This window comes from Brassica napus, chromosome C7 (genome assembly GCF_020379485.1).
Source record: "Brassica napus cultivar Da-Ae chromosome C7, Da-Ae, whole genome shotgun sequence".
Taxonomy (NCBI): Eukaryota; Viridiplantae; Streptophyta; class Magnoliopsida; order Brassicales; family Brassicaceae; genus Brassica; species Brassica napus.
Window position 1 is genome coordinate 40962779 of NC_063450.1, and position 19197 is coordinate 40981975.

Here is a 19197-nt window from a genome sequence, read left to right on the forward strand (position 1 = left end):
TCACCATTTTTTTTTTTTTTGGAACGCAAATTCATAAGTAAATCACCAATTATATTTAAGATTTTCAAAGGACTGATAAATTGTTAGAATGAATTGTTAGGGTTATCATTATTCTTCATCTTGATTGTTCTAAATACTAAATTTGGATTGACAACCTAAAATATAGACCTTAGGATAACGGGTAGATGCAAAAACATTATTGATTGTCTGATTTAATTGATTGATTTAAATACATATATGCAAAGATATTTGATTTATGAATTTAGTGAACTTATCAAACTTGATCTTAATGCTTGTCTGAACTGATTGAATATGCAAAAAAAAAAATAAGATTTGGGATTCTAAATGTTAGACATTGATAATCTCTGCAAAAAGTTGATTTATTTGATTGATGTGATTTTAGTTCTAGAATTTTTCTTCATAAACCATGATAATTGTTTGATCTGCAATTCTGATTTCATGTGAATTTTTCTAAGTAGCGTATTTCTCCATATTTTACCCGTTTAATTTACTGATGTTTATTGCTTTCTATTTGCTTGGCTAGCTTAATTCGAATACTAAAACCTATTGTGTAAATCGAGTCTCTGTGAATTTGATTCGAAAGTGCTACATCGCATTCTAAAATTGTAGAGTAGCGCTCAAGGTAAATTTGAGCATATCAAACCACACCCTTGTAAATGAATTAATAAGAAACAAACTCTCTGTTTTTGAATAAAAACTCATGTATAAATGATTTAAATGTTTGTAAATAAGGTTAAGATTTAGGGTTAAGATTTAAAAATATAAAATAATTGAATGTATAATCTTTATACTTTAGGGTTTGGTGTATAATGTTTGGGGTTTATATTTAAGATTGATAATTATATTTTATAATTTAGGATTATATTTATGGTTTTGTAGTTTATGATTTGATTTTAATAATTATAAGTTTAAAATATAAGGGTTGATGTTTATGATTTTTTTTTTTTGAAAAATTAGGTTTGGGGTTTAGGATATATGGTTTAATTTAGTGGTTAATTTATTTTTGAAATGGGGAATTTAAAATTTGAAGTGTTACATATAGGTTGGGATATATATTATATGAATTAGATTTTATTTAAAATTTAAGGTTTAATATTTATGATATAGGGTTTAAAGTATGTGGTTTAGGATTTATGTTTAAGATTAAGTATGTGGTTTCAGATTAAGTTTTTTACAAGATTAAGTTTATAGTCTCATGTTTTAGATTGGAGTTTAAGTTTAAAAATATTATAGTTGGAGTTTGTATTTAGGATATAGGGTTTGAGGTATGTAGTTTAGCGTTTAGATTAAGAATGAAATTTAAGGAAATATTATTCTGATTAAAAGTTAGAAAATATCATATTTAGAGACTGGTTTTAGTATTTAGGATATATGTTTTAAGTTTGAAGTTTGGGGTTGAAGGTATATAAAAAACTAAAATAGCCATTAAAATTATGTAGCAAAAACGTGGCTACCAAATTGTAGCTACGTAATTAACGTGACACTTTCGTGGCTAGACGTGTATTCACTGTTATTTCGTAACTAAATTGTAGCTAGTTTTATGTCCTAGCCAGATCATAGCTATCTTAGTCATGTGTCACGTTTCAACATGGTTTTATGTTATTCTGATTTTTTGAATTGTGGATGATTAGGTAAAAACATAGTTTTTTAAATTTAGCTACGAATTTTTCGTGGCAATGCCGTAGTTATTTCAAAGATTTTTACTGGTGTAAATCTCCGTGTACTAGGAGAAAATCACTTTTGTTTGGTAAATAAAAATTAAAAGTTAAAAAAAAACTTAAATATGAATTTAAAAATTATAATTTATCTATTCACATAATTACTGAACAAACCTTAAATACATTTATTGATTTCAATTGAATTTTACTTTCTATTTTTTTTTCAAGTTCAGTTTCATATTTTCTCAACACTTTTAATTTGACGAGTTTGAGTTCATATTTTCAATCCTGGTAAGTTTCCTATTTATTTTCTTACATACATGGCCGGGTTCTATCCAAATATTATTTCATATAATAAGATTAAAAATCAGATTAATCTCTATTGAAACCAAACTTATGATTGCAACTCAACAATCAAGAACTCAAACTTAAACTCTTTTATTAATCTTAAAGCTCTAGAAACAATTTTCAAAAACTAAAGCTTATATTCTCACAAGTTATGCTACAAGATTGACATCTCCTTATATAGCACATATAAGTTTCTAAACTTATTAGGTAATATATCTTGTAGAAAACTCTCAATCTATCTTATTCCTAACCTCATTAGGATTAACTTATAATTCAAGTTAACTAACTACAAGCTTAGGTCAACAATCTCCCCCTTAAGCTTGACATCACCAACTTTCACATCTTGAACTCCAATGAAGGTTCTCATCTCCTTAAACTTAATCCTCCCAAGAGCTTTAGTCAAGATATCAGCCTTCTGCTCCTTGCCAGCTACATGATTCACGGCTACAAGCCCTTCTTCTACACATTCTCTGATGAAATGAATTCGTTTGTGTATATGCTTGCTTCTTCCATGAAAGACCAGATTCTTTGTCAAAGGAATCGCGGATTTGTTATCAATAAGGATCAATGCCTTCTTGGAATCACTCTTGGAATCATTCGCAATCTCTCCTAGAAGCTCTTGCAACCAGATAGCTTGCTTAGCAGCCTCTGTCGCTGCCATAAACTCAGCCTCACAGGAAGAGAGAGCTACAATCTCTTGCTTTGTTGAACACCATGAGACCGGACACTCATTAAGATAAAAGATGTGACCCGTTGTGCTTCTACCATCATCTGGGTCTACATTGTAGCTGCTGTCACTGTATCCCACAAGTCCTCTCTCATTCTCTCGTTTGTAGAACAGACCAAGTGAACAACTCCCTCGTAAGTACCTGAGAACTTGGTTCAACGCCGTCGCATGTGACTCTTTAGGCTGGCGCATATAGCGGCTTAGAACCCCTATGCAGTAAGCAAGATCAGGACGTGTATGAATCAAATACCGAAGACATCCAATGTTCCTTCTAAACTCCTTCTCATTAACATCTTCCTCTTCTTCTACTTTAGATAGTTTTAAGTCGGGATCCATTGGTACCTGAACTGCATTGCACTCATGCATATCTGCATCTTCTAAGATCTTAGCCGCATATCTTTCTTGTTTTAATACAATGCCAGCTTTAGATTGAATCACTTCAATCCCGAGGTAGTAAGTAAGCTGTCCAAGATCAGTCATCTCAAACTTAGTCGCCATCTCTGCTTTAAATTCTTGTATAACATCCATGCTTGAACCAGTGACTAAGAGATCATCCACATAAACAGCTACTAGAAGTTGATGCACATTCGCTTATTTTCTAAACAATGACGGCTCCTTAGAACACTTACTGAAGTTTAGCTCTTTTAGTATTGACTTTAGCTTAATATTCCAAGCCCTTGGTGCTTGTTTCAAACCACATAGAGCTTTATGTAACCTATAAACCTTCTCTTCACTTCTGTTTACTTTGAAGCCCTCAGGTTGTGAAACATAAACTTCTTCAATCAAATCTCCATGAAGGAAGGCCGTCTTTACATCAAGATGATGAATCTCCCATCCATTAGACGCTGCCAAAGCCATGATCACATGAACAGTTTCTATCCTTGCAACCGGAGAAAATACTTCATCAAAATCGACACCATAACGTTGCACATAATCCTTGGCTACAAGTCTAGCCTTGTATTTGCTTATACTCCCATCCGCATTGCGTTTTACTTTAAATACCCACTTTAATCCAATGGCTTTACACCCTACAGGAAGCTCCACGAGCGTCCATGTCTTGTTCTTCTTTATGGATATGATCTCATCCTCACACGCATCTCTCCATACTTTCTCTTCTTTTACCTCATTCCAGTCCCAAGGCTCTTCATTAATAAGGAGAAGAAGTCTCTCTGTCTCGATAACTTCGGACATTAGGACATAATCATCCAAGTAACTCGGCTTTGTGCTGATTCTTGTTGATCTCCTTGGCAAGCTTTCAAGATCCTCTGTTTCCTCTGTTTCCTATGTTTCCTCTGCTTCACTATCTTCTTCTTCCTTATTTTGATTGCCTTCTTCAGTCTCAACTTTAGCTTCTACATCTTTACCATAAACAGATAACGTGACGTCGAAGCTTACCTTAGATGTATCATCTCCGGCCTTGTTCCATCTCCAAGCCTTGTCTTCAGTAAAGATCACGTCTCGGCAGATCACTATCCTACGCTTCTTAGGATCATACAAACGATAAGCCTTTGAACCTGGTTCAACTCCGAGATGTACTAGTTCCCTCGACCTATCATCTAGCTTCTTGAGGTGTGGAGTATCCTTCTTTGTATAACAAACACAACCAAATACTCGTAGATGCCCCACATTAGGCTTCTTCTTCTTAAAGCATTCATATGGGCTCACATCCTTTAGCGTTCGTGTAGCAACCCTATTGATCAAATAGGTTGAGTGTCTCACAGCTTTTCCTCACAAATAGTTTGGTATCTTCATGTGTTTCATGATACTCCTGGTCATCTTCATTAGCGTCATGTTTCGTCTCTCCATGACCTCATTCTGTTGTGGTGAGTATGGAGCCGTTAAGTGACGGTTTACTCCGTTATTATCACAGAAGGTTTGAAACTCTTGAGACGTGAACTCTCCTCCTCTATCTATGCGTAATGTTTTGATGGTAGCTCTATTTTCTTGCTCAATAAGTCGTTTAAAATGCTTAAAACGATCAAAGGCTTAACTCTTTTCCTTTAGATGAATCGTCCACATGTATCTCGAGTGATCATCGATCAAAACAAATATATACCTGCTTCCTCCGGCAGTTGATGGGAAATAGGTCCACAGAGATCACCATGAAGTAGTTCGAGAATATGTGTTGCGCGATAAGCTGTTGATTTGGGGAAAGAAGCTCTCGTTTGTTTCCCCATGAGACATGACGCACACGTTTCTTTCTCAACACCGAAACTTGGCATACCAGTGACCATCTCTTTGTTCATCATTGTCTTCATAGCATATATACCAACATGCCCAAGACGAGAATGCCATAAGGCCGAGTCACTGACCTTCTCTAGTTGAAGACACTTTGTACTCTCAACTTCCATTGTGACTTTGTACAAACGGTTTCTTGACCTTACTGACTTGACTAACAGGTTTCCTTCACGATCATGGAGCGTTAGATAGTCATCTCTCATCCTGACATCATAACCTGATTCCATAGCCTGACCAAGAATAATTATATTGCTCTTTAACTCTGGTATAAAGTATACATCAGCCAAAAACTTTCGTTTCCCGCCTTTAGTGATGAATAGAATTGAGCCCTTTCCTTTGATGTCGATCCGTGAGTCATCACCAAAATATACATTCCCTGTAATCTTCTCGTTCATAGACGTAAAGTAGCCTCGATTACCAGTCATGTGGTTGCTAGACCCATTGTCCAAATACCAAACATTATCGGCTCCTGATTGTGTCTCAAATTTGCTTGGCGTCACTTTATCCTCATTAAGATAGACTAACTCATGCATCATCAGCTCCTCAGCTTCGTGTGTGCTATCATTCTCATTCTTCTGCGTTTCTTGGAGTTTAACCAACCGGTCGGGACAATCGTAGACATAATGACCGGTCTTGTCGCAACGATAACATACAACGTGAGATGCATCTCTTCCTTGTGTCCAATATTGCTACCGTTATAGCGTCCTCTTCCTCTTCTGTTATAACGACCACCTTGACCTCCTCTTCCTCTTCCGTAGCCTTCTTGTGATCCTTTGCCCTCGCTGTTAGCATATAAAAGCTTTCCTTGATCCTATGGTTCTTCTTCAACTTTAATTCTCTCTTCATAGGCCTTTAACCTCCCCACAATATCCTCAAAGCTTGTTGTGTTTAGGTCAAGGACTTGTTCTAGCGCAGCTATGATATGAATGTAATTCTTCTTTGGAAGACTGCTTAGAAACTTCTTCACAAGCTTTGATTCTTCAAGGACTTCACCTAAAGTTGCAGATTTTGAGGATATCTCCACAAGTTTACCATAGAACTCATCTACAGTTTATGTATCCTTCATCTTCATGCGATTAAACTCATCCATAAATGTCTGCAATCTCGCCTCTCAGACCCTATCAGCTCCTACGTTTCTAGTTTTGATCGCATCCCATACTCCTTTTGCGGTTTTTAAGTTACCAACTTGCAGGACTAGGGTTTCAGGAATTGATTGAAATAGGAATTCTCGAGCTATATCACTTTTGTCGCTATCATCAGTTCCCGGTTCGATCGATTCCCAAACCTTATGCACTTAAGTAAGACATTCAGTTGCATGCTCTATACTGTGTAGTTGGTGGTGGTAATAGCTGAAGGACCGCTTGTCTTTGTTTGAACGTAGTGACCGTCAAGTTTCCCATGTTTCTCTCTTCTATTTGTCGAACGGTTTGATTTCAATATAAAAGCTCTGATACCACGTATTGAAACCAAACTTATGATTGCAACTCAACAATTAAGAACTCAAACTCAAACTCTTTTATTAATCTCAAAGCTCTAGAAACAATTTTCAAAAACTAAAGCTTATATTCTCACAAGTTATGCTACAAGATTAACATCTCCTTATATAGCACATATAAGTTCTTAAACTCATTAGGTAATATATCTGGTAGATAACTCTCAATGTATCTTATTCCTAACCTCATTAGGATTAACTTATAACTCAAGTTAACTAACTACAAGCTTAGGTCAACAATCTCAAAATTTTGTTGTTATCAGTCAACGTTGTGGGACTGTATGGTTCAGATTGCACAATACAACTCGTTCTTGGATCTTTATAGCTAATTTAAACTCTCATTTACAAATATATGTAGATTAGTGAGTAGAGATTTATATATTTGTGGTAGGGACGGTTTTGCTTTTCGAAAATGTTAGGAACTCCATAACAAAAATAAAATTTAGGGCACATTAACTGATCTATTCCGTATGTGTCGATTTATTTTAAGTTGTAGATTCATATAACTTATCATGAAAAGAACTTATATGTAAAACGTAAAGAACATTGGGAATAAAAAAAAGCTATGTCCCTAAATCTCATCAAAGGGTCAATTGCAATATACAAACTACTTGTCTTAAATAAAAGAAAAAAAAACTACTTGTCTTCGAAATTGCAACATCGTGTAAGAGTTCCCCTTTGGCCTACATTTGTGGTACCACATCTACTTGATTCTTCAAATATATATGTATATTATATATACACTAGTTGTTCCCAAGGAGCATGTCATCCATCATCCTAGTAACCATGTCTTATAATCCCACTAATTGAAAACACATCTATTTCGTATTTTATGATAGAACATTTTCTACTTTTCTTTGTCTGACAAAAAATAAGTTATCTTTGAAATTGTTTACTACTCGGACCGCGAAATCGGATGGTCCCCAACCTTTGATAGCTCAGCGTGAGATTTGAATATTAGGGTTTAGTACAATTTGGACGCCTAATTCATGCATCATGGTCCCCATAATCTTTGATATATAAGTTGGTAATAGTACACCATCTTTCGGCAATTGGTAATGGTACACATTTATAGCTTAATATATGTATTTTCGAAAGAAAAAAGTGAGTAAATATTATTATATTTTAGTGCAATGGACCACAATTGAATGTGACCCATGAAAGGTCTATCGCGCTCAAGTTTTTATTACTAATCTAGTACTAAATCGCATTAACCCAAACTAACATATTATTAATTTGGAATGGATCAAACGTTCAGAATATATATACATAGACATAGGCGATCGCATTTATATATATATTTGCACAACATATGTACTCGTAAGGGGTTGTACATGTATAAATATTGTGCCATGCATTCGTATACGTACATCTATATAAAAGTACGTGCCTTAATATACATTTGGTATGGCAATGACCATAGTTTGCCTTCAATGCGACGGTCAATCGACGATTATAACTAGAGCCGGATCTAGAAAGACTATTAACCGGGGACACTATATTAGAAACTACAAAAAAAAATATTTTTGACGGGTCATTTTTACAGTTTTCTTCACTAATCTAATTATATTTGATAAATTAATTTAAATTACCAAAGAAAACATGAAAACAGTACGGGACACATGACCCTGTACTGCCGTACATGCGTCCGCCCCTGATTGTAACATAAGCCCAATTTGGTATAATATAATCACTAATAAAACATCATATATACTTCAAATTTGTATTAAATATAAAAATATTTTATATTTTGAAAGATAATAAAATTCTAAAACATCTTATTATATAATGTAACACACGACATATTTTAAAATGTATTTAATTTACTAAATTAGGTTATAGTTTAAATTTTTATTTGTACCCATTACTTAAACGAGATGTCCATTCATAAAGTAAACCTCTACCAATAACCCAATAAATAGTTACATAGTTGATATTTTCTTAGTTTTACCTTCAAATATTTACATATATCTATCTGATTCACTCAGAGCATTTCCAACACATAACATTGTATTAGTGTCACTATCACACAATTTATTTATAAACGATTAATCTGGGGGTATTCAAGCATATGAAAAAGCCCAAAATCATACTATTTTAGTGTAGTTTCAATGTTGAAATATTATTCTCCAACCGCAACACCAAACTTTATACTAAACACTATTTTATACTATTATATTATTAAATTACAATTTTTGTAATTATTTAATGTTTGAAATATACGTAACTATTACTATGTAATTATATTACATAAAACACATTACAATATGAACATTTTAAAACAAATTATTTACTGTTTAAATATATAATAATATTAAAATAAATTATTCCAATATATATAATATTTTATCATAATTACTTAATTTACTATTTCATATGAATTTATTTTCTTATTTTCATTTATTTAATTATTTATTTATTAAAATAAGGAAATAGTGTTTAATATTATGAATAGTATAACAATAAATTTGGTATAATATTATAATGTTCCATTAAAATAGTGTGACTTTTAATGTCGGTTTGGAAAGTTTTTAATCTGAAAATCATAATAAAATAGAGTTTTGCATTGGAGAAAACCTTTATAGGTGATGATCTATTGTAACATGAACTACTTATGCTGAGTTTTTTTTTGTTAATAATAATATTATTTGCTTAAAGTCTATAAAAATCTACTAAATTTAGGGAAAAAAGAACTAGTCAGGTTATTATTTTTCGTTAATAAGAGTAACTAGATAGTCTAGACTTATTTACTTCACATAATTCTTCTAGGTTTTACCATTTTAGGCTTCTACATGCATTTTCAGATCTGTCAAATGTATACATGCAACTGTCCTATATATGCTAGCATATTTATTGGTGTGGTTAAGTATATTGCGTCGTTATAGAAAATTTATATCTTTTTTTTTAATGACTAGGAAATTTTTGATCCAAAAGTATGTACTTCTCTATACGACGAAATCCAAACCATATTAAATTAATTCTCATTAGAAGAATAGACATGTCCCAAAAGAATCAAACCTGCGATTTTTTCTATTATAAATGATCTACCAAATTGGTCTTTGATTTTTATTTTAGATTTAATTTGGATATGTTTCTTGCTATCCTATTTTAAAGAGGTGCAGTTGTGCAACTAAAACACAATGTTCTTAGAACATTTGTAATGTACATCTTTATAAATCCTAAAATAAATTTTTTTATTACAGTGATTTTTCTCTAATATATGCTTTTATAATAGATTTCCTATATTTTTAGGAAAAATTACGGGGGATTTGCCAAATATGACTCAAAACTTGACTTTGATTGCAAAAGTATACTCAAACTCGAATCAAATGCAAAACTAACCTAAAAGCCTTGTGAAATTACAGCCAGCCCCTTGTGACCAAAGAAAAAAACATAAGCCATTTTTACGAATATAGCATTAGTAAGTCGTCTGAATCGTCTGAGATGCTGGAAGTCATCCAGAAGACTTAAGTTGTTTGATGTAGTTGATCTTAAAAATAATTTATAAATTTTTAAAAAAATATTTTGACAAATGAAAAATTAAAATCATGTAATTATAAACAGTTTTAAGTAATGTAAAATAAGATATAATAAAATTAAATAGTTTTCAGCATAGATGAGTGTAAGTAATTAATCATGATATTCTTTGGTTTTATGGTTTGACAACATATGTTGTAGTATTGTATGTATTCTTAGAGTTAGATTTTGGAAAGCTTGAATATTTTTTTAAGAAATTAAATTTTTACCTATAAGTGTTTATTTTTGTCTATAGTAAACACTTTTGAAGTTTAATTTGATTTTATGAAGTGTTTAGTTAGTTAATTAAGTTTAGGGGTTATGTTTAGGGTTTAGATGACTAACTTGTAATTCGCCTGGTGAATAATTTAAACCACACGACTTACATGCAAGTCGTCCAAATATTCCCGCCTAATTTTTTTTTAAATTATTTTCCCGCTTAAATAATTTAAACCAAACGACTTACTTGTAAGTCGTGTAGGAACTCTTCTATTTTAGTTTCCCGCTAAAAATATTAAAGTCTTCTGAGTGACTTACAAATAATCGTCTGAATCAAAAATATTTAACCTAATTGAATTTTTGTCTCCCTATATAAATTTTTTTTTACACATTCTCTCTCATTCTCTCAAATGGCTGCAACAAAAATGTAATGTTCATCATTCTAAAACTCTTCAACCTCTCTCTAATCTCTTTAAACTCATAAACAGTAAACTTTATATCAATTTTTTGTTTATGTCTCATGTCTTTCTCACTAATTTATCTTGTTTTTGCAGGTTTTTCATCACATGGTTCTCATTTTCCACTCATTTAAAGGTAGATCTATCAATTTTAGATATGTATTTTTGTGTGTTCTATAAATGTATATTTATCTAATCTTCCACTCATTTTCTCTGTTTTTAAGCCATTTGAACGTTTTTTGATATGCAAGTTTTTCAAATCTGGATTTGATATGCAGGTTTTTCAGATCTGGAAGACTTCTGGGACGACTTACCTGTTAGTCGTCTAAAATATAATGCGCTAGACGACTTCCAGGAAGTCGTCCAGACGACTTCCAGGAAGTCTTCTGGCGAAGTCTTCTTCCATATCAAGTGGAGTCCAAGCCTGTCTTTGTAGAGGAATGATCTATAATAGTTTTGTTTGTGGTCTATTTTTTGATTTGCATGTCTACTCTTTTAGTTGTGAATTTTTTGTAAAATCAGTAATAATTTTTTCCAAGATGTAATATATGTGCTAACAATGTGTTTACACATTTACAAATCAATGAAATAATATACTTCAATAGCCATTTTCTTATCTTTAGATCTCCCATATGCAATAATAAACTCCAATGACCTTCTTCTCATCTTAATAAACAAGAATGTTGGTAGCCTCATATTGATACATCATTTTAAGAAGCATTTTAACCTTTCTTCCAACTCATAACAATAATCATCATTGGTGTCTATAACAATAATACTTAAGAGATGAAAACAAACAATAGTAATTAGTCAAAGCATATCACATTTTTTACAAGTTTGTGTTGAAAAACTCAGTCAAATTTAGTAAAATTAAGGGAGAAACACATATTTTGAAAATATGAGTTTTACATATCTTGAAGATACTTATCACTCTTAAATATACAAGTTATTCAAAAACTAGTGTAGAAGACTTCCACACTATAATTAATGTGAATGTTGGTAACCTCATAAATATCACCAATTAAGTTATAAATTTCATTCAGTAGCCCTAATATTGACTAATATACATGAATTAACAAAAATATTAAAAGTCTTTATAGGTTTAGAGAAAATGAAAGTTTATTAAACATTGACGTATACGACTTTCATGGAGGTCGTCTAGGAAGTCATCCATTTATGTTAGTTTTGCAATTGATTTTTAACTTAGACGACTTACAGGTTAGTCGTCCACCTTTGTTTGATAAAAAAAATCGAGACGACTTACATGTAAGTCTTCTAGGGAAAACGTGTTAGTTTTGCATTTGACCGGAATGTGTCAGAAATTTAACTTTTCTTGGACGTCCAGTAGAAAATTAAAAAAATTAATATTTTGTTTTTTCTAGACGACTAACTTGTAAGTCGTCTTAGGTTAGTTTTGCAATTGAATTATTAAACAAAAAAATTGTTTTTTCTAGACGACTTACACGTTAGTCGTCTCGAGTTTTTTTCCTAGACGACTAACCTGTAAGTCGTCCAAGATAAGCAAGGTTTGACCAGAATCTTAGAATAAAATCCTGGACGACTTACATGTAAGTCGTCGGACGGACGACTTTCGTGTAAGTCGTCTAGAAAAAAATAATATATATTTTTTTTAATTTTCTACTAGACGACTAATTTGTAAGTCGTCCAGGAAAAGTCAAATTTCTGACACATTCCGGTCAAATGCAAAACTAACCCGTTTTGCCTAGATGACTTACGCGTAAGTCGTCTCGATTTTTTTTTATCAAACAAAGGAGGACGACTAACCTGTAAGTCGTCTAGAAAAATTAAATTAAAAGTCAATTGCAAAACTAATCTCTGCATTGACCAGACGACTTCCAGGTAAGTCGTCTGCAGCCAGAAGACTTACCAGTAAGTCGTCTGGACGAACAAATCTGGAAAAAATCTCAATTTCATAGTTTCAACCAGTGAGGTAACTTGTTTAGCACACATAAGTCTTTTCCAAGCACTCAGAATCTCAAACATAAGTCTTTTCCAAGCACCCAGAATCTCAAACAAAAGTGACCCACCAAGAATCACAAGCTTCAATGGCTCTATGAACCATAAAAAATTTAGAATCAAAATCTTGAGATTTTTTTGGATGAATATGGAGAGAAAGTGAAAGAAAAATTGTTTTTAGTTGATAAGAATTGAGAAATAATAAGTGTAAATCGATTTGAGGTGCATTAAGAGTTTTAAATTGGTTGTTCATGCTGGTTGATGTATTGATGACAATGACAATCTTGTAAATACATGAAGATGATGAGGTTGAGAGAGTAAAAATGTCATTTTGAAAAGAAAAAAAAAGCTAATGGCATTTTCGTAAATAATGTGAACTTGTGGGGTGAATATGGCAAAAGAAAAATTCTAAAAAAACATAGATTAGTTTTGTGGTTGACTTCATGTTTTGAGTCAATTTTGCAAAAACCCCGAAAATTATAGAGCAATGCTACTTTTCCTCTATATCTAGGGATGAGAATAGAATTTCTCGATATTTTCTCAAAAAATCTTTCATAGATTCATATGTTAGAGAAAATTCAATTTTATAAGTTTTTTTATTTTTAAAAAGATAAAAAAATAAATATAGAGGTGAGTTGGAGATTTTCTTAGTCATTGGCAAACTTCTATATTCTGTTATGAAATATAAATGTTTAAATATTACGTGAACCCTTAGATCAATACATATATATATATATATAACGTAAACCATTCTGAACAAAAAGAAATTGTAAGTTGTTAGTTGATCTTCTCATATATGTATTAATCTTTTCTTTTTATTCCATTTAAGGGATTGTAAATATTGTCGTTAATGCAAATGATTTGTTTTCATGTGGAGGTTAACATTGTGATAGGTCAAGTTATTTATTAATATTTCATCTTCTTATCTATTCATATATTTTATACCATATGGTCAAAAGATCCAATGGATTGACAGCATTTGTTGATAGAACTTTGATCTTGATAATTACAGGTTTTATATTGAATTGGAACTGGCCAATCTCCGTACAATTAAAACCAGTAATTAATAATAGTGAAGACTATTTCGGACACATCTAGACAATTTTTGTGCTTCCACTTTCCCTAATTGTATCAGTTGATACTTTCTCTCCTTTTTTTTCCTTCAGATGCCTTTGTGTGTATATAGCATATTTATGCAGAGTAAGTTCACACAAAAATAAACTTACATAAACCCCTTGCGTATTTTTTTTTTCTTACTCTACTTTTCTTCTTTATAAGAGAGAATCTAGGGTTTTTGGCCTTCTTATTTCTTTTGCTGGTCAAGATTACAAGGTCTTCTTTTTAACTTTATTTGTTTTCTTGAGGAAATTTTTGAAGAAATGGGAAGGGGAAGGGTTCAGTTACGGCGGATCGAGAACAAGATAAGGAGACAAGTGACATTTTCAAAGCGAAGAACGGGTTTGGTGAAGAAAGTTCAAGAGATCTCAGTGTTATGTGATGCTGATGTTGCTTTGATTGTCTTCTCTCCAAAAGGCAAGCTCTTCGAGTACTCTGCTGGTTCCAGGTTTGAATTTCTTCCTAGACTAATTAATTTACTTCGAACCTTATTTTACCATCTGCTTACTTTTTTAAGACCGCATATAATATTCTTTTCTATCTACACATATATCAGCTTATATTTCATGTTTTGACAGACTGAGGCAAGTGGTAGGTTCTAGCTAGTGGAGATTAATATGAACTTTGGCTGAGATAACTTGATTAAATAGATGAGTTTATAGCTAGCTATGTGTGTGAGAGACATTAATGCACATATTTGCTTCTCTGCTTAATTAGTTTTTGCATCTCTAAGTTAGGGAAGAACATAAAAAGTGAAATATATATCCTATATAAATCAATGAACAGAAGTGAGTATATAGTTTTTCTTTTGTGATTAAACCATAAGTTTGAGAACATGCAGTTCCTTTGATTATATGAATATCCAGAAACATATGGTGGAGAATGTAATAACTGTAAACATAGATAAGTTTACTTCTATTAATTCACGTGTGAGTTTTTGTTCTTCAACCTTATGGAAAATGAGATTTTATAGGAAAAAAATAGGCTAAAGAGCAAATTTGATTTAAAATCTGCAAATGGTTTTTTTTTAGTTCACACCTGTAGGGTTTGGACCAATGAGAGATCTAATGTTTAATTAAAGGTAGATTACTAAGGTTATTACGATCATGTTAGATCGAAGTTTTCTTATTGGGTTTTCTGCGTTTTATTGAAGTTTTTGGTTTTCTGCGATAGATTGAAGTTTATTTTATTAAATTTGTTATCGTTATTTTATCTGACTATTCAGTATATCAAAAAATGAACAGAATTGTTAAATTGTAAGCAGGGGCGGATCTACGGCCATGGTAGGTGGGGCACGTGCCCCATACTATGTTAGAGAACTTTTAATTGGTTGATGTGTTATGGATTTACTTGTTAAGCTTCCTATAGATCGTGCTCCATGTAATCTGTTTTTACGGTAATGCATGGTTTTGATGTTCTCTGCACCTTCTTTTTTTCATTTTAACTTTTTCGTTTTCTTTTTATTTTCCATGTCTATTTATTGCTCAAAATATCTAATTTCCTTTTCTACTCCTTTGTAAAGTAGTTGTGTGTTTAATTTTCTTTATGACCGATTGTAAGCTGTATTTTATTCGTCTGTATTTTTTGTATCCAATTATTGTTTAGATTTTTCTATAAAGGCCACAAGAAATAGAAATCCTTGAATGAGCATAAAAATCAAAATAATAATTAAAAACATTGGAATCCTGGAATGACCCTCATACTTTAACAATATTACCGGTAGATTAACAAATAATTTTTGAAAATAAAAATCAATAATACTTAAGTTTGAAAGCTTTTTTTTTGTGCGCTAACAAAACGATATTGTTCCATAATCACATTCTAAAATATATTACATCCGTTTCATAATAGATGATCTTTAATTAAGAAAGTTTTTGGTGATTCAAATATATGATGATTTCATATTTTAATATAATTTTTAACTTTGTTAAAAAATTTGTCACCAATAATATTTTTTAGTTTATTTTGTAACTGATTAAATAATTTTTAATTTATATTTTAATATACTTTTTAGGTTAAAATCAAAATTTTAATAATTGTGCATTAACCTAAACTTCATATATTTTGAAACAAAAGAATTATTAGTAAGTTATTAGTTTGGATATTTCATTATGATAAAAAAAATGTTTGTGCCACATACCAATATTTTTTCCGGATCCGCCCCTGATTGTAAGTCCTTTTTGAATCAGTCTGGCGATCTGACATAATCTAGCTAAGCTCAAATTAGAAGGGTAATTGTCCAAGGAGAACACTAGAAATAAAATAAAATACGAAGAGACATATTATGATGACACCTTACAAATTTTCGCAATGTCCTAGGTTCATGTAAATTATAATAGATCTCATCTTTTGATACACGCTATCATTCATTAGTGTAAATGAACTGCCAGTAAAAGAAGTAATCCTACTAAATATAGGAAGAACATATTATATAAAATTTGGTGCAATTGGGATGGATTTCATACTGAAAGTATCTAAATGTACACAAAATTACTAAATAGAGAAACCAAATCTACTATAAATAGCGTGTGCTTTCAGTCATGAGTGTAGTAGTAAACATGAAAGTAGATTTCATTACGTGGTACTGTATTGATAACCTTTATGATATACAGTGAAATGTTGTTGGAAGCATGACAAGCCTTTGTCATGGAGCTTTGTGCCTTGCTTTGTCTTTTTCCTGGTTCAACCTAGAATTAACCTCGATCTTCACATGAAAATATATACACCCCGATGATGTTACTTTTATAGCTTCTGAGCATTAAGTAGTATGTCCAAGAATAAGTATTCTTGCAAAAATGTTGCAAGATTTTTTTTTGAAGTTTGATTTAATTATTGTTTTAGTCTAAGGAATACTGTAAAATAGTGATAAAATCCCGTGTGTGGTACAGTTGTATTGAGTATAAGGAAGGACATACTAAACTCGTTTGATTTCACTTTGATTAAACTCTGCGTGTAGGCTACATAGTCACTTATGCCTAGGATTTGAGTCTTTACCCACAGTAGGTTTGTGAGAAACCCTTTACTGAAGGTCATGTTCTCTCTTCAATTTAGTAGGGCGCTTCGACGAATATAAATATCCTGTTCTAAATCCATACATATATAGTATTTAGAATGTATGAAATGTAGATATGAATGTTCTCAATATATAGCACTAACCATTATATGTGTGATGCATATGATCTAGAAATGTCTATATGTACACACTAAAGTAAAAAAAAATAATTATTCATCATGTTCAGTATGATGTATGATGATAGTATGTACATCAAGTATTCATTCAAGTTTAATTAAACGATGTTAGCATGGAAAGCATTCTTGATCGATATGAGAGATGTTCATTCGCCGGTCAAAATATTCCTACACCAAGTTTGGAGTCACAGGTTTAAGCACATAAATATATATTACATTTTTGTTTGATAAGTATTACATATGTATGATGAACAATTGTTTGTTCCAAATTTTGCTAACTATTGTTTGTCTAATTTTTGTTGTTGTTCGTAGGGTGAGTGCTCAACAGAATGTTCGAAGCTCTTGAGGATGATTGATGCTATGAAAAGAAGCTTAAGGTTGGAATTTTTTTAAAAAATATTTAGCTCAGGTTCATCCATATATAAATTACACATGTTATTGAAACCAAATTACACTTGTTGATCTTCTTCTTATTTGATTTCAACCTGGCTCTGATACCAATTATTGAAACCAAATAATATGATCGTAACTCAACGATCAAAAACTCAAGAATTCAAACTCAAATTTCTTATTGCTTAAAAAAACTTATCACAAAACTAAAGCTCACAAATCTCAAGCTTTATCACATCATAACATCTCTTTATATAGTTAACCTAATTTCTTAAACTCATTAGTAAACACAATAGGATAATTTCCTAAACTCATTAGGACAACTTTATGTTAACTTCAAGCTTAAGTCAACACATGTTTCTAATATTATACAATATAATAAAATGCATCTTCATTGATTAATTTGTTTACTTCACATAACAAGGCACTTGAAAGGAGAAGAGGTTGATGCTCTAAGTATCAGAGAGCTCCAGGGTCTGGAAGTGCAACTTGATACTTCCCTCAAGAGAATTCGCTCAAGAAAGGTTATTTATCTGTATCCATAAAAGCATTATCTTTCATCTTGTATGCATGGATCATTTGTACAAAAGTGCGTCTAATAATGTTCAGTATACATGTGTATGCATTTATTTACACATAAATATAGATATACAATATCTAATTATGTAGCTTTGTTTTGGTTTGGGAGTACAGAACCAGCTCATGGTAGAGTCCATAACGCAGCTCCAGAAAAAGGTAATATACTGGTTTACAGAAAATAAGTCTATGTTATCTGTTTGTACCAAGCAAACGTCTTTGAGTACCTGCCGGTATTTTCTTGGCTATTTGGTTTGTACAAATCAAATTGCTTGGACTATATATGAGAAACAAGAATCCAGATTTAAGATCTAGAGCACTTGAGCTCCAACGAATTTAATATATATAACTCTGTGCGATCTTTTGCTGGCATAGGAGAAGGAACTCAAAGAACTGAAGAAACAGCTAACAAAGAAGGTGAAACGGATGTCATAATTTTTACTATACATATATATAAGTGGTTTTGATTCTATCTGATGTGAAGTTTAAAGGTTCAGTGGTCAAGCTAGATTTTAGTCTAAATCTCCGGATTACCTATACTTAATTTATGTTAGAATGCTAAAAAAAATACAAAACGAAAAGTATTGACTATAACTAGTATTGAGCTTGGCAGGTTGATCAAAGAGAAGACATTGAGACTCAAAACCTCAGCCAAGGGTTAGCCTCATTGGCAACGCCACCATGTGAGCCACCGCACCCGTTGCCCGAACCAATATCTCCCAATCCTCCTTTACCACTTGGGTACTATAATTTTTAAAATTTTATATATATATTGATTTCACTTGGCTACACGTATATGAAATTACCATTGCAATGTGTTGATTTTGATTAATAATATGGAAATTAATTAATATCATGTCACTTGTAGGAACATCTCGCAAAGGAATGAAGTTGGAGAAGTAGATGGTGGAACCCTAATAATTCGACCGACGAATACAACATTGCCGCACTGGATGCCCCGGGTCACTGGAGAATAGAGGTCGAAAGGCCATCTTTGGTTTGTTATTTTCAGTACTTATTAGTATCGTATCTAGTAAGGAAATAACTTCTCGGTTTAATTAGTAGAACCAAACCGAATATCAGGAACTATTTTCGGTTATGTTCCTGATATTCGGTTATGGCATTCTAATAACCAGCATAAGTAAGATATCCTAAAGTTTCAAACTTCGAAACGAATTTATTAAAATTGTATCTCGAATGTGATTTTGTATTCCTTCTGTTCTGAAATGTAAGATGTTTTGGGAAGTACACACTTATTAAGAAAATTATTTT

At 31.9% G+C, this 19197-nt stretch overlaps 1 protein-coding gene across 1 annotated transcript; it reads left to right on the top strand.

Moving 5' to 3' along the window:
- The first annotated feature begins 13506 nt into the window (after positions 1-13506).
- On the top strand, positions 13507-19170 carry LOC106409590 (truncated transcription factor CAULIFLOWER A-like). The gene is made up of 9 exons (XM_048762173.1): positions 13507-13854; positions 14032-14218; positions 17072-17150; positions 17272-17336; positions 17774-17873; positions 18043-18084; positions 18301-18342; positions 18539-18666; positions 18794-19170. Exons 1-9 carry the CDS (start codon positions 13821-13823, stop codon positions 18900-18902), a joined length of 786 nt encoding a protein of 261 aa, XP_048618130.1. The 5' UTR covers positions 13507-13820; the 3' UTR covers positions 18903-19170.
- Positions 19171-19197: the final 27 nt, after the last annotated feature.

Bases quoted from the DNA above. Each gene is read 5' to 3' on its own strand.
- LOC106409590 (XM_048762173.1), top strand. From the start codon at position 13,821: ATGCCTTTGTGTGTATATAGCATATTTATGCAGA. The intron at 14,219-17,071 runs GTTTGAATTTCT...AAACGATGTTAG, and splicing joins GAGTACTCTGCTGGTTCCAG to CATGGAAAGCATTCTTGATC. The intron at 17,151-17,271 runs GTTTAAGCACAT...TGTTGTTCGTAG, and splicing joins CACCAAGTTTGGAGTCACAG to GGTGAGTGCTCAACAGAATG.